Genomic DNA, 16,946 nt, shown 5'->3' on the forward strand with positions numbered 1-16,946 from the left:
TCTGAGCATATGTCTGCAAGTAGGTGCTGCATGCATACACCTGCATTAGTTAGTGATAATCCCCAAATGAAATTTCCAGGCAAAAAAAAAAAAAAAAAAAAGTGGTTTTAGGAGGGACAGACAATTTCCCTGGTAGAATTTCTGGCAAAGGAATTCAAGTTGGAAGTCCCGTGTTGATGGCTGCTTCGTAGCTGCATAGCCTACGAGGTGCTGTTTCCCCCATCTTTTCCTTCTGTTCAAATTGAGCAGTAGCCCAGGAAAGCCAGGAGCAGTGCTGAGAGGCAGGATCCCTCCGTGCAGCTGCAGCCAACTGCCACGAGCTCGAAACTCTTGCRCTTTTATCCTCACGTGAAGCCTCAGTTTGTGCACAGTTTGACATCTGCTCTCTGGCATCTGCGGCCTCGCTGGGAAATCCAGACAGCTTCAGAGCACAGAAGGCGAAAGACCCTCCCTGTTCTGAGGACGGGCAGGCCAGATGCCCGGGGTCCTTTCAGCTCCCAGCTCGGCCACCATAACTCCCCATCTGCCACCGTGGCTCCCCAGGCCTCCTCCCCGTGTCGGTTAATATTCACTGATCAAATACGAAATAGAACCCTTAAAAATGCACAACCACTGGTCACATAACCAGTCAAATAACTTCACTGCATTCAGGAAATTATTTAGATGTGTCGCTAGGAGCTGTTTCTGTCCATTAGCACCTTTTTTTTTTTTTTACGGAGACATTTTTGCGGCCTATTGAAAGCCAACTAGAACTGCAGAAAAAAACTCATGGAACTTGCCCATGTGTGGACAAGTGTCAGAAGTCTCCTGAGCACCGAGAGGGAGGAAGAACTAGTAAGTACCTTCAGAAAGCCAACCTGTCATTGTACATCCAACCTCAGGGCGTTTGTCACTTCAGAGAATTCAAGAAGGAGAGGAAAAGGGATCCAAGGTCCTTTATTCTCACCTCACAAAAGTGTCTGCGCTCTCTTAAGGCATCAGGTGTGGGCAGCCAAACCATGCTCGCTTTAAAGGACCTGCCAGCCTGCTAAAATTGCAGTCACCTCAAGCGTAGGAATGACTTCAAAAATGCTGTGGAGAAATCTTGCTAATTAATCTTTTTGAAAAATGTCCTTGAGAAAAGGAGTATCAAGAAGTGGTTCTGCAACACAGCATTCTTGGCCAGCAAAAAAAACACTTCTGGATCCATTTCACAGGATGAAATGGGGAAAGCTCTTCTTGTTACCCAAAGTTAGGAGGGTTTTGACCCAACTTTTGTTTGATACATCAGCTACCTTTTGAGAGTTTAAAATATCCTTTGAGTAAATTCATCAGGTTCTCTGGGAAGACATGCTTTGTAGGAATTCTTTGAAATTACATATAATTTTATATATTTATGTCCAGGTTCCAGAGGGTATTTGAATGAGATGTGGATTGTAAAATCTCTGTGTGAATCTAGATAATCATATATCATGTCTTTTGAATGCAAATTCATAACAGTTATTTTGCTTTTCTGTACTAGCCCAAAGATGAGTGTAAATATGTATGCTTTCTCCTATCAAGGAGGCAAAAGCCTTATAGCTTATTACAGGTAAGGCAAATGTGTGGATTTATTGTATTAGGACAGTGTCAGAGAAAAAAAGAAGGTGTGTTTATCTACTTTCATAAGGCTCGTTTTGAAGGTAGTAGCAGCTACTTCTGTATGTGTAGGAAGATACTGGGGCCACATTCATTCCCGTGATTCTTAGAACTACTAGGTTACAGCTGATGTAGGGGAATTAGCCAACTGTGCAATTAATTTCAAAGAGATGATTCATCACAACTGGTAACAGTCACTACCACCACATTAACAGTGGAAGACTCTCGGATAGGAAATTTAAAATATCCATAACATTTCAGTGTCTATTTTTTTTTTTGTCCTCTTCTAGCTTTGAGTGTATTTAAATACCAAGTTAAATTCAGTGCAGGTGTGTTGCTATATGCCTCGATATAATGGGTGCTATTTGGAGGATTTTAGAGTAGCTTACATAGCTACATTTTTTTCCTATTTATGAAGTATTAAACAATAATGCTTTGCTTTTCTGGCTGTTCTAAGATGAGGAAGCGGTTGAGTGTGGTAGGTGCATTTTTTTCTTCTTAGATTTAACTTTTCTTTCTTAAGTTATGTTTGCAGCCCATTTAATGATTTCCTTTCCTATTTTTCCTTCGTGCTTCTCAGAGGAAATTGAAGGTACTTGTACAAAAGTTTCCCTGCATAGCCCAATAATTTTATTTTGAGAACATGTGTTTAGAATTAAATTGAATATAGTCCAACATTTGTAAGAGATGTTGTACATACAATGCTTCCATGTTGCCACCAAATACATTGGTTCATTTTTTCTTACATAGATAAAAATATTACAGTATTCCTACTTATGTCATGTAAAGATGAATGTAAAGATCAGTTGGACTATTGTTATAAGCTGTTTTCTCTCTCTCTTGAACTGTTGGAGGAAAGATATGTGTAGAAGAGGAGTATCACATCCTTAGCAAAACTTAGGTGGCCTGGCTTGGAAGGAGATGAATCTGACTCAATGACATGGCCTTGAGAGCTCTTGCATTTATAGTTAATACTGAGGAAGTATTTCTCTGAGACAGTAGAAACTTCATCCCTGTAGTATCATCCTTACTGCTTTCCCTCCAATTCTAGCCTATTACTGCAGCTTACTACGTAAGCCTGCAGCACATGTTAAAGCAATAGCAGCTGATCTGTTGTATTTTCTTCTTTAAGAGGCCTTTGTTTACAAAGACATTAGAAACTGTAGCTCGTTTTTTTCATCAAAGGGCCTCTGGCATGTAAAAATATACGTTATAGCTATTTTACATCAAATGAAAGGATGTGTTTTTGATCAAAAACCTTTCTGTCTAATCCATTGAGCCAAGATTTAAAGCAGTCTGATAATTTATAATTTACAAAAAAAAAAAAGCTTGATTTACATTGAATACATTTTGCTTTCTTTTAAGTGGCATCACATTATTATTATTAACTCATAAAGGATGAATAATATAGCGTTAGAATTATTTTTAGAATATTTGTTTGCTGTAATCAAAAACCATTGTTTGAAAAGGTAAAAAGATCAATGTGCATGCTGCAAAAATCCAGAATATTTTCAGCTAAAATATAAAACAATAAACATTGTTTTATGTTTTTAAGAATATGGCTTATTGAAGGCTTTTTAATGCTATGCTTTGTACATTTGTCATTTTTAAAGTAATTTCTTCTGTATTTGTTGCGGGGCTTCTAACTATTCTGCTTTATTTCTTGGCTCTTATTCTGTGTGCTTTTACCCTTCGTCCAGAAGATGGTGAATGTGCTGGCCACAACAGTGGAGCCCATCTAGGTGAGCAGTTGGTTACAAAAGATGATTTCTTCCTTTCTTTCAGCTTCTGTTCCCTGGAACTACTGGGTCACTTTGCCCTTGGGGGTAATCTGCATACAAATGTCTTTCCTGTGCATGTTAAAAGCATGAATACTAAAATTCTAAAAATGGCTCATTGGATTTGACATAAAGGATTTACGTAGTGCAGTGTGTCTTTATCTGGCTAATCACAAGCTACTAAAATACTGTTTTGATTTTTAAGTCAAAATTAAAAAATACTGTAAGTGGGAAAATTTGCTCTTCTTTGTATATTAAGCAATGTGTTTAGTCAAACAGAAACATTACTATCTCATGAAATCTTTGAGTGGGACTTTAAAGAGACACTTTCAGTTTTTATCCACATCTTGCTTACCTTTTCTCTCTGTGTTTCTAGCTAATAATTTTTTGGCATGATTTAGTGACAGTGCCAAGCAAATTTGTATGCACTGGTTCCTATTCCGCATTACCAAAGTAAGTCATCATAGCCCAATAGTTTAAGTTTTACTTTAAAACTGGTCTGTGTCAGTGGGGTAGGAGGAATAGAGGAGAGGAAAGAGTCCTTTGGCTTCAGTTTAAGAATTCCAAATTTTTAACAAACATAACATTTAAAAAAGGTGATTTTTCCATGATATGTTTCAACTTCGAATTTGTGCCATTTAAAAAACTATTTTAAAATATTGTAGTTGAAACTGGCCAGAATTCCTGCTCATGGATGCTGGGCTAGGGTGGATCTTGCAACAACCAGCCCTTTTCCCAACGCTTTCTCCCTCCCACTGTGGGAGGAATGGGCAGAAACTTGTTGAAGTGCTTCACACATCCAAACCACTGGGCTCACTGAAACAACTTACACCAGTACTGTAAATTAGACATGGTTTTCATGTTGTAGAACCTTTTTAAAATGTGATAAATAAACTGCCTGCATAAGGACCACAAAAACTACATCATTTAAAGAACGCTGGCTTATTTCCAAACCCTAGTGTGCTGTAATTTGGCCAGTTGTTTGCAGAGCTAATGTTCACCTGTGTTGTGATTGTACTAAAAATAAACTTTTTACATTTGTTAGTCAATCAAATAATTGTATTAATAATGAAGTACAGCTGTACTGACAAATTGAAGTATACCTGGAAAATACCTGGTATTTTGAATTGCAGATGAACTATATTTGCTGTATAAAATCCTTTCGAAGTGAAAAGATAATTTTGCCCACTGATTGTTTCTGGCTTCATACATAGCAGGAATGTGAAGATTTAACTGCCAGCAATCAGATCCTAGTGGGCAGATACTTTTATGAGAATGAAAACAGCAAGATAGAACCTACTTCTCTATCTCCTTGTTTCAGAAATCTCAGGAGCCCAGTCCTGTTCATTCTCATTTCAGATTGTTTCCACCCTAAATTGTCTTTCAATTGTATCTTGTCAAGGAACACAGTCTCACTGAGGAATAACTTTCAGTGCTGGGCATTCTCTGCTGCCTAAAGGGCAACAATTTGGACAAAACCTGCTGAGCTGCTGCGGGGAGGACAGAAGATTCATACCAATATCTTGTATCATCTTGTATCCGCTGGTCCACTAATCCACAAGCTCATGGGGTTCTGGGCAGAGACACAAAGCCTCAGCTATGGAGAGCCCGTGCGCGCCTTATTTTCCACTGGTCTGACAACATATTCTTTCAGTGCCTTTCTGCCCCTTACTCCATCTTTTGAAGCTGTCAGGATCTCATATAGAATAAGCACTGCTGTTATGTTTACTTGTTTGGTTTTTTTTCCCCCCTTTCTGGCCTTTTGCATTTTGACTGTATTTTTTGAGTTCTTTCCCCAGTTTTTTTCTTCCTATTCCTTCTCCCCTGCTCCTTAGTTTCTTCTGCTTAATTCTCCATGCTGTTTCCTCTTCTCCAATCCTTCCTGAGGTTCAGCATCATAGGAACTAGACTGGAATTAGCCTGTCATGCCTTATCGCAGATTAGCACTGCTTTGTGGCTAAAAGCTCCCGTGTTTGTTCTTAACTCAAAGACAAGCTGTTGCACACCTGGATGCTAGATAAGAGGTAACAAACCCAGTGACTGCACCCATTGAGTAGTTACTGCTTTTATCAGCTTTCAGTGAGGGAGTTTGACACTCTCTTGAACACTGTACAAACGCAGTTTCCATCAGATAAATCAGATGCAGTATAGCCTGAAAGATTTGTCATGTTACATGAAGAAGAAAACGTGCAAAATAAGAATAATATGCACAGAATAAAAATACAGGACAATATTTTAATCCTCAGGGTTGTTTCTTCAGGTTGTACTGGCACACTGAGCATTTTAAAGCCAGCAGCTGATCCGACCTAAGCATGCTGCATCATACAGACTAAAGATGATGGTTAGGTATAATATGGAGAGCTGAATAAATGAAAGCTCATTTCAGAATGAGCATTCCGAAATTTCAAAAACTAAATTAATACTGTGCATCTAACAGACTTTAATATGGATACAATATAACAATCGTTTTTCCACTGTTATATAAAATATATCTTTTGGTCTGTTCTAGACCCTCAATTATTTTATCTGCATATGGTAAGAATAAGACTTATTCCCATCAGTTTCCCTTTCTATTATGTTTTAGACAGTTTAGAATTAAGATTAAAAAGAGAGAAATGCCACTTTATGTACTCTGATTTTGGATATTTTTAATGGTAAAAGTTTCACACTTGTACAGAAAAACCACAAGTAAAAAATTCATGAATAAGGACACCAGAGGTTATTTTGGTAAAACAAGTATTTCTGGTTTTGAAAACAGCTTATTCTGAATGTCCACCAATCTTTTTCAGTACTGTTTTAGTGAATCCTTAGCGTCACATTTTTTTCTGAGCCTGTATGTCTGTGCCAGACTGTAGACATTTATGGTGCTCCTTGCTCGTTAAGTAAACAAGAATTTCTAGTTAGGACCCTGCTTACTATAACAAAAGGTCTATATTAAACAAACTAAACTGAAAATGAAACCTAAAACATGGTCACTTGGAGGACTTAGGTCACACCAGCAAGTTCAGTATGTGCTAACAACACCCAAGAAACTGCCTGTGCACAAGTTGCAGCTTAGATCGAGTAAGTCTGAGTTATCTTTACAGTTGATGACGGATTTGACTTGTATTACCTTGCATCTACAGCGGGATTTAATCACCAAGATGGACAGTTGGGTTTCTGAGTTCTGGTAGCAGTCTTCCAAGTACAGATGTGTGAACATAGCAAGTGAATGACAGCAACTAATTTTTGAGTTTTCACTGGATATTTATGGCTCATTGTAGCTTTAGGGCTCTTCAGTTTGTGAATCAAGATATTCTATGTGTCATCTGGCCTTCTGTGAAATAACCTGTGTTTTAGATAGGCCGGAGATGGTCATGAAGAGCCACAGAAGAGGTAATTTTCAAAAAGCAGAACGTCCTTTCCATTTGGAGTCAGACCTTTTATGCCCAAGGTTATGCTGTTATTAATCCCCTCTAACGTGACTCAGACATATTTCATGATTTTTCACCAAATTCTAATATTTAAGTTATAGTTTAATGCTATATGTTTCTGCAGTAATTTCCTGAGGAATTGCTGTGGAGAACATTAGGAGAGCTTTGCCAAACTTAAATTCTAGTTACATTACCTGCACCTTTATGAACATACAGTAAATACAGATGAATATCATCTGTTTACTATTCTCAGTTTTGTTTTAAAAATCCAGACATAATCTGAATTTTTATTAACTCTGTCTAAATGTGCAAGCTGGGATTCAGTCCAGAAGCAAGCAGCGTACGAAGTCTGCTACGTGTTTGTGCAGTTCCTGTGTAACAACAGGAATACTCAGTATATGAGGCCTTCTGTACAGGGAGGGCAGGAAAAGAAATCGCAGTAATCGGGGGGAAAATATCCAGAAATATATAGTATAAAATATTTTTCCAAACATCAATAATGGCCATGGTACCAAACTTATTTTTGTCAGTAGCATGAATACAAAAAAGTATTCCTAAATGCACTTAAAAAAAAAGGAAATTTGTTCACTGTATGCAGAAAGTATGCAAGATTACTCCAAATCAGTGAAGAATGATCTAAATTACAGGCATAGTATTAAGTAATAGTATTAGTTAATGAAAGTGAACAAAAACTTATATAAGTATTTTGCAACATTTTAGAGCTTTACTCTAATTCCTAGTAAGTTTAAGAAGCATAGGTGAATTTAAATTGTAATACTCCCTACTAACAGAGTTTCTCTGAATTTGAGAAATGAACTCTCTACTTTCACAAGCAGATTTAAATTCACACAATGTAGTTGTAGGGTCTTGTTCATTTATTCTTTAGAATTATATTACTAAATCTAATAAAAGTCCTTACATTGACACCTTTTAAAAATATCTTAGGAAAGACTGGATATGTTCATGCTTTGCCAGTTCTCAAATTCGATTTCTGTGTGGGGTCCAGATGGGTGTCTCTATATAAATGTAAGGATGTATAAATGTTGTTCAGAGATAACTGAACATATATTGCTAGTAATAAAAAAAAAAAAAAAATTCACCTAGGATTTTTTTCTTTTTGATTTTTCTTATCCTTAGAGATATAAGTTGTTTCTCTTGTATTGTTATAGGGTCTTAAATAAGGTTATTAGTGACATTTCATGATTTTTTTTTTTTATTTCCTGTTGAGAAGTGTCATAAAGCTTGGAGATATTTGTGGTTTAAGAACATTTGTTCCTCATATTTACTTCCCAGCGGCTGTTCTTTATTTCTCCAAACTTGTTACATTCCGGGAGTAGTTTATAGGTTAGCGTGTTCCGAAGGCTTCTAGTCGGATATAGTTGAAACCCGTGAGTTGATGCAGAGTTCCTAATGTTCAGAAGTTTTTGTTGCTTTGGGGACAATTTTCCCTCTTTGTTTTACAGTCTGCACACTTGGTGTGCAGATTAACCAAGGTTAATCTTTGCTGATATCCATATTTCACAGACAGTACAGCTTGCAGCTCCCTTCCTATTTATTCACTTTCATATTATCAAATATTCTGGCTAAGCAAGGCTTTTTCCCTCTGTTCTTTTTTAGAAGTCTATTTTTAAGCTTGACAGTTTTATGGAAACAGTTCTTTGGTTTTCCATAGGGATTTTCACTGTATCTTTAACAATGCTCTATTGTTGATTTAAATATACGATGTTTTAGTTTTTCATCTCTCCAAAACTGTAAAATATGCAAACATTAAGGGTTTTTTTTTTTCCTGCTTGCACTTAAATGTATTCATGCCTTGCAAGTATCATGTCTTTTTCAGTAAAATGTAATCATTTTGCATAGTCATAGCTACAAAATATATATCACTGCTGACATTCTGCTAGAGAGCTATATCTAAAGGGAAATATCTGCAAATGTTCATAGTAAAACAGAGTTAGTCTCAAATGCTATAAAATCCATTAAATGGGTGAACAAAACAGCAAAAGCCTGCTTTTTGCAATTAAAAAATGCTGCTTTGGTGGCATTTCAGTTTTACTTTGGCAGGCCTGGCTTAAGCACAGTGGAAATGTTCACCGACACTCCAAAAGAGAGTTCTTGGAAAGGGAAAATTACTGTTTAATAAACAAAACTTTCAGTAATTTTCCATTTTCTTTTTGTATTAAGCACATGCATTCCTCATTTGTTATCTGTTAGATTGTCCTAAGAGTACAAGATTTATTGTAGCCTCAAAATATAATGATAAATAAATCTTAATTAGTTTCTAAGATTACCCCTGTGATCTTCTGTATTCAATATTCTGTATTGAATAAGACTTCTTTATGTAGTATTTATTCTTGGTCACATATCTTGAAGTGTCTTGATGAATATATTGCTTATAAAATGCAATCAGAACTCAATACAAAATATTAATGGTCCTTTATACAATAGTTTCTAAGGGTCAGTGTAAAGCTAAGCCACATATGGGAGGATGCGTAATTGCAGATGTGCGAGAGGGAGAACCTTATTCCCATGAATACAGTAGCAGTGTCATAAAAATGTTGGATATATTTGCAGTAGCCTCATCCTTTCTCTCATTACTGTATGTTTTTCTTGCTTTTGAAAGCTGCTTTAAGCAAGCTTTTTTAGGTTTCTGTACAGGGCTACTAAGATGTGCTTTGGGGAACAAAAGACTTAAAACCACTTGAAAATTGACAGTAGTGTTTAAGTGGCAAAACTATCAACCTGTACTAGGCTTCCAATGTTCTTTAGTTTCACAGAGCTTTACTAGCAAAGTGCAGAAAAATCAGTCCTAGTGGACCTCTGCTTAGTTATCTCTGTTCTTTTTTTTATTATTAATGTACTTTTTAGTGTGTGTGTGTGTGTGAGTGCGTGTAAGTTCTAGATGAACTTACTGATGAACTTTTTTAAGAAACAAGGAAATACTAGTATTTCCACATTACAAATCAGTTTGATTCACAGAAATAGTAAATGTTTTAATCCAGGAAGCATCTGTTAGTAGTGGAAACCTATGACTTGAGTTTTTGTGATGCTTTATACAAAGTCTGCAAAAGTGATCAGAGAGGAATTAGCCTAAGGACTTCATTGAAGGATTTTCTTCTCTCTTTATACATACAAAAAATAGATTCTCACTCCTTTAATAGAATAAGGAATTAAAGTTATTAAATAACTCACCATCTGACAGTTTGACAGCGAAACCTGAACACACAAAGTGGAAGGAGAAAAGAGGAACGAATTATTAATAGTTGTATTAAAATCTAACAGCAGAGATTGAATTGGTGATTAAGATTTTGCATGAAAAGATACTTGCATGAAGAGTACTCCTCATTAATATCAGACGTCTTAACATTTTAATTGAGATTAAAGAACCCGTTAGTAAAATACACTACGAAACCTGGAATCCTTGCTATTTGTAAAGTCAAAACCAAATGTAATATAGAAGATTGGTTTGGCTTCATTTGACTTGTACTCTTTTTTATTAAAAGAGAGTTCAGAAATGATTGCCTGTTAACATAGAACTGAACCCTCATCAGATATGTGAAATCTGGATTTTGTGAGAGAACTCTTCCTTTTTTTTTTTTTCCACTACTACTGCTACCACTACTACTACTTTGAAAGTCCCCATGCTTTTCTGGAAATGTTAGTTCTTTTCCTTTCATGCACTAATTTCCAGTTTGCTTATTCATATCTTACTATTAACGGGTCGATATCACTGTATCCTCAAAGAAATTTTCCTCCTTCCATTGTATGTAGGTGTATGTAATAACCACTTATAGGTACAGGGACTCACACCAGGGTAATAATGTTCCTTGTGACCCGGGTTCTGCAAAGGCTCCTGCAGAATGGAACTGCTTGGGGGCAAAATGCTCCGCTYGGGTATCTGAGACTCACAGATCTTCCTCCAAGTCTGGTTTGAAGAATATGCAGAGCTGAGTCTTGAATTTGCCAGATACTACCTTTGAAGAAAAAGTTGTAATATGACTGCTTTGCAAACACCTAAAAATAAGTGCTTTTACAAGTTTATTAAAACATATTGCTGAAAATTCTAAGGTCATTGAAAGTTTACATGTGTTTACTATCCTATGAAAAATCCCGGAGGGGGAAAAAGGTATTGGGATTGTTCAGTAATTTTTAAGTGCAGTTTGTTTTTTACCTTATTACTGCAAAATAATGGAATCAGCTTTGCAGTCTGGCCATCTAGTTCCTTCTAGAGAAAAGGTATGRTGTAGGGATACCAGTAAAATATATGTAGTGTTTATTTGAAAAAAAAMTATGATCGTTAACGATGGAGTAAATTTGTCTTTAATGTATAATGTAGAACATGTTATTTACTATTCTGCTTGAAACTGCTATGAATATTTCCTCTGAGAACATTTAAAAGCTGTGTGAAATTTCCACCCTTGCAGATATACACTGGTGATGTAACATGACTGATACAATTGTCAATGCAAATCTAATATGAATATTCATTTTTAATTTCATGCTATCATATCCATAAAATGAGTGCCCTGTTGTCCAAGATGTTCCATGGTTGTTTGAAGTTTAACTAACAGTGTTTGATTTTTATTTTCAATATCTTCAGGAAAGGTATGCATTTTCTGATGCTGTCAGCATGGAGCCAAGCACAAAAAAAAAAATTAAAGGAATTAATTTTCATTAACCATTTCAACCACGGGCTGTACTTCCATCATATGTTGCATTTAACATCTGTGTACCATAGTGATTTACTAGAATTACGTATGATAGGAGAGTCCAGATTGCATGAATGTTGTTCTTGTATGTTTGTGTATATATATGAAATATATAAAGTCAAAATTACGTAAATGCACTAACATTATTGTAATCATTTTATATTTTTATATGTTGTTTGTTGTTGCAATTGTGATTTTATTGGTAGTCTTACATTGGCACTTTAAATAGGCATCTGTTATTGTTTAAAACTGTGGAATAATATTGTTCTAATGACCTGGCTATATTATAATATATAATGCATTATTGTTAGTTCATTAAATATATAATACTTCTATATAATTCTATATTAATCATATATAACTATTAAATATGTAATTCATATATAAAAATGTAATACATTTTTGGTCCATGCACCAATCCACACGAGTTTGGAAGCTGTTGTTTTCAGATATGTTGAAGGAACTTATTTCTTACTTGCAAAAAATCCTGTTCTTATTGTAGCTGGTTTTAGAAGAAGTTTTCGTCTTAGCAGAAAAGACAAAAAAACAAACAAATCTATGTATGAGTGCAAGAAGAGTGATCAATATGATACAGCAGATATCCCAACATATGAAGAAGTTGCAAAATATCGACGACAACCTAATGAAAAATACAGGCTTGTAGTTTTGGTTGGTAAGTTGYTTTCTTTATTTTTATCCTGGTAAAACAGGACAGGTGGTCAGCACAGTAATCGCTCAGATTTGAAGGGACCTCAGGAGGTTGTCCAGTCCAACCACCTGCTCCAAGGAGGGTCAACACTGAGTTCAGTCCAGGCTGCCGGTGGCTTTTGTGGAGTCAGTCTGGGAATCCCCCAGGGCTGGAGATTCTGTAGCCTCTTTGGAAAAATGCTCCAGCATTGCATTGCCCTCAGAATGGAAAATAAACCATCCGTTTCAATTTATGACTGCTCCCATCCTCTTTCTCAGTAAATATCCTGTCTGTGTCTTCTCGGTAGGAATTAGATAGGTCCCTGGCACTCTCTTCTCCAAGCTGAACGAGCCCAGTTCCCTCAGCATCTCCTCCTGCGCCSTGTGCCCCAGCCCCTGACCACCTTGGCAGCCTTCCACAGCACTTGCGTCTTTTCATCACCTTCCTTCACATAGTGTGGACCCGGCCTGGCAGAGGTTTCCTCATGTGGCTCAATGCTGAGTAAAGAGAAGAATCACTTCCCTGCACTGTGTTGTGCTTCTCGTGATGCCTCCCGGGTGCTCTCTGCCTTCCCTGCTGCCGTTGTGCCCTGGGRGCTGGCACTTAGCTCACTGCCAACCAGAGCCATGGGGTCCTTTTCAGCAGAGCTGCTCCCCAAGCAGTCAGTCCCCTGCCAGTGCTGCTGTGAGGGTTCTTCTCACAGTGCAGGACTTAGAAATTCAGCAAGATGAATGCACAAGGTGTCTCTTAACCTATTCCTGTAGCATCTCTGAGTCTCTCTGAACTCTGTTCAGAGCCCTCAAGCAAGTCGTTTGCATTGTCCAGTTTGGTGCTGTCTGCAGACTTGAGGGCAAACTCTTTTTGCTCCTCCAGGYGGTTGATACAGAGAAGAAACAAGGTCCCAAGGTACTCTGAGGAACTCCATTTGTAAGCAATCTCCAGATAGAGTAGAAATCATTAGCCCCCATCCTTTGAGTGACACGATTGATCCATTTTGTCACCCATCTATATGTCCACCCATCACAGCAAAATGCAGCTTGGATACCAAGATGCTGTACRAGATCACATTGAAATCCTTGCTAAAACAAAGAGAGAAAATGGCATAAAAAAATATAGTTATCAAAGTAGTCACACTGAACCTGGCTATCAAACAGGACTAAAACTCATAAGAATTACATCAGTACATACACAGCTTTCTGCTTTTAGAGATGAGTCAATATTGCTATGTGGAAAAAGAAAAAAAAAAGAAACAAAGCCAGAATAAATTTCTGTGATCAGACAAGGCAGAATATATAGATGGAAGGTAGCAAAACTGTGATCTGTGATAGAACAAGTAAATACACAAGTTGAGAGAAAGGTAGATGAAGGGGGGACTATAGGTACGCCAAGAGCAGATGTAAGCATAGGTGGAACTAAGCCGCACGTAAAGATGTCATCCCTAAGCAGCTTGCTGTTCTGTAATTTATCACTGCAATGTTAGTATCTAATCAAAATGCATTGCTTCAGTCCCCTGAAAAAACAGAAAATTTCTTTTCCATAAGTAATCATAATGTCTCTTTATTTTTTGTCTCTTTTGCAGTAGCACATAGGCTGATGCTTCATTAGTAAAGTCTCCTGTAATCGGAAGGCAACAAAGCAGAAGAAATATGGCCCTCTATCAGGGACTGTTACAAACTGTTGAGTGGCTGTGTTTTTATATCTCTCATATCCAAGGGAACATTAAATTTAGGTTTTAATAAACAGTTCTGTCACTCTCCAACACTAAAATTCAGCCACCTACTASTGTGAGCACTGTGAGATTGCGGGCTATATACAACAAGTAATAACATGGTTGAGTTGATTTTACACTTACATCAACAGAGTGCAGTGCAGAAGTGTGATAAGTAGACTTTTTATAACAAATTGCATATGTCTGATCTGAGGAATACCTAGAGATTTCATTTGATTTTTGTGGTAATAAATCAAATGAAGAAAGTGTGCTTTTTCAGTAACAAAAGTACTTCAGAAATTTATTGCAGACTTCAGTAATTCTAATGTTTTTTCTCTGGATATTAAGAGCAGCTTAAGTCTGGCCAATACCATAAAAATGTCTTGGGCAAAATGTGGAAAAACTAGCAGAACTAGGCAACACAGGTATAGTAGAAGCAAACGCATTTAAAAAGCTTTTTGTGTGCCAGTAGCAGCATTCAATATAATCTGTCAAATATAATTTGGGCATTAGTACCAGGGGAAAAAAAGATAATTAATTTATAAATGAAATTGTTGGGGACTTGACATGTCCAATGTGTTTTGTTAGGACTAAACACATGCTTTACTGTTGGAAGGTTTTTTAGTTTTTTGCTTTATTCTTTCTGAAGGGAGGCTGGGCTGAGGGGCTGACCGCTTTGAGGTGGAAATTTCTTTTGGCTTCGTATCAAATTTTGATATTGACGGTATGCAAGCTGCATGTTTGGTCATTTTTAGTCCTTCTAGTGTGAGATGAATTAGGTTGAGGTTCAGCTAGACATGCTAGTCTGTCARGATTTCGCCTTGTCTGCAAGTGTGCATCCATGAATACAGTCTGCATAGCCTTGGGGCTAAAATGGATCATCTGGAGCAGTTACAGTGCAGGTGCTCCTCCTGTGCTGTCTTTTAATTATTATCGATGTGATGAGTGTTCTTGGAACAAAACTATCCAGTGTCATACAACCAGTCTTCTTCTGGTAACTTAGTATTCCCAGGCTGCTCACACATCATTGAAGTCTTCCTTTCAGAAATGTTGCCTGCATCCTAGGATGATACCTTGCAGCCTTATCAAGGAGAGGCAGAATATTTTAATATTCAGTACATTTTTAGACAATAGAATTGTAATTATGTTGATCAGGAAAAGTCCTGCTCACGAAGGCTTCTTCTTCAGTGCCTGCGAGCACCAGACTAGCACAGAAAGTGTTTTCTAAAAATCATAATGGATGTGTCATATAAAGCAAGCTCAATAATAACAAACTATTAGCAAGCATGTATCCCAGAACAAATATACGTATGTGCATTATTTCTAGAATTATATATGTGCATAAAGTGTGATGGCCAGAGGCATGCAGAGCCTGAGTAGTCCCTTTCTGATGCCATGGTCACCTATGGTGATGCATCTGCCCTGAGTGGACAGTGGTGGCAGCAAGGATCAGAGGTGTGGGAGCGTGAAGGAGCAATGTTTATTGGCATAAGAAATAAATCAAAAAATGTGCTCTATCCCAAAGTTAGGCTTTCTTTGGAAGAAAGACATTGTGGAAAAGCTCTGTTTTTATCATGAAGGACCTATGCAGAAAGCCCGGTCTGTCTCAGCAGGGGTAGGATGAGATGGAGTAGCTTCTGGTTTTCCTTTCCCTCYTGGCTTTCTTTTAACATCTACGGAGGCTCTTGAGGAGGACCTTGCAGAGGCTCAATAGAGCTGCGGGAGTCCTGCAGGAGTCCTGCAGGATAAATGGCATGTTATGCCCATACGACATCACGTAAACCATCTAGACAGGAATTACTGTCTCCCCGAAACCTTCCTAGCTGAAGGCAYGGGTGGGTCAGGAGGACTCAGTAAATGTCTGATTTGTACAGAATGCAATGTTTATGTAGGCTAACCTTGCCTGTGGGAACCCAGTATCACCTCCTACTGCTAGTTATAATTTACTGAAACACAAAATAATGAGGCTCTACTTTCCTACCTCATATCTAATTGTTTCCACAAGTGTTACAGTGGGATATGCATGTACAGTCATTGCATTATAGCAATCAGTTGTACTGGAGAGAAGTAATTCAGCTACAGAAACCAATTTTTCACCTAACTCCCAGATTTTTTTCCTTTAAGACAGCTTTGTTTTCCATGTCTCAAATACACAGATTTAKAGTTGTTCAATATGTATCTACTTGCGAAGAATTGCTTCTCAGGTCAGCCTTCCTGGGTGTTGAACTTGCATAAACGTTATTTCCAGTTTTCTTCAAAAAATGTGTATGTGTCATGCAAAACTTAATGCAAGTTTTTCTGTTTGTGTCTAAGTCTGCAAGCATCTGTSAATAAGGTGAGGCAGTTACTAGAGGTTGTTTTTGTAGGATTCAACCATAACTTAGTTTACCTGACTCAAGATGGAACCACAATTGACATAAATATTCCTTTAAAAATTAAACAAAGTATCTCTAAATCTCATGCCATAACACTAAATATTGGTGTGTGGTTTGATCTGTAGTAAAACTAAACCTTTTTACAGGCATGAATCTGGCATCCCTGGCGTTATGCTAGGAGAATTTGGATTGTGTTTTTTAACATGTACTGTACTTACTTGGATTGTGTTTTTTAACATGTACTTACTGTTAATGAATTCAAATCATGAATTCAAATCATGTCCTCAGATTCATAATTATTAGAACTCCATATACTTCTTGATTGCATAAAAATGAATATTCAGATAGAAGTATACAATATACTTGGGAAATGTAGTATAAAAAAAGAAAATCTAATGGCACTACTAATTAGGAATCACCCTCCAGTGTCAATTTGCTACAACTTGGGAGTCCTACAAAGACAGCATGGAATCAAAAGACTCTGCACCTTTTAGTAGTTAAATTTAAGGTGATTTTAAAATGGTAATCTGTAAGGAGASACAGCGTAGTTTTGAAGTCTTGGTATGGAAACATTTAATCTAAGTTGTAAAAGCATCTCTCGGTTCATGAAGTCTAGGTTCTTTATATATAAACAGAGCGAAAAGTATATTGTTGATCTGAC

The 16,946-nt window shown here is 37.0% G+C and overlaps 1 protein-coding gene across 1 annotated transcript in view; it reads left to right on the forward strand.

The window, feature by feature from the left end:
* Positions 1-16,946, forward strand: part of MPP7 (membrane palmitoylated protein 7) — a 101,631-nt gene that overhangs the window by 74,507 nt on the left and 10,178 nt on the right. The window contains exons 11-14 of the mRNA XM_026048788.1: positions 2,075-2,095; positions 2,198-2,209; positions 3,318-3,359; positions 12,017-12,187. Of these exons, the coding sequence (XP_025904573.1) occupies positions 2,075-2,095; positions 2,198-2,209; positions 3,318-3,359; positions 12,017-12,187 (246 nt within the window). The remainder of the gene's footprint in view (positions 1-2,074; positions 2,096-2,197; positions 2,210-3,317; positions 3,360-12,016; positions 12,188-16,946) is intronic.

This window comes from Nothoprocta perdicaria, unplaced genomic scaffold (genome assembly GCF_003342845.1).
Source record: "Nothoprocta perdicaria isolate Ctin4 unplaced genomic scaffold, notPer1 scaffold_57, whole genome shotgun sequence".
NCBI lineage: Eukaryota > Metazoa > Chordata > Aves > Tinamiformes > Tinamidae > Nothoprocta > Nothoprocta perdicaria.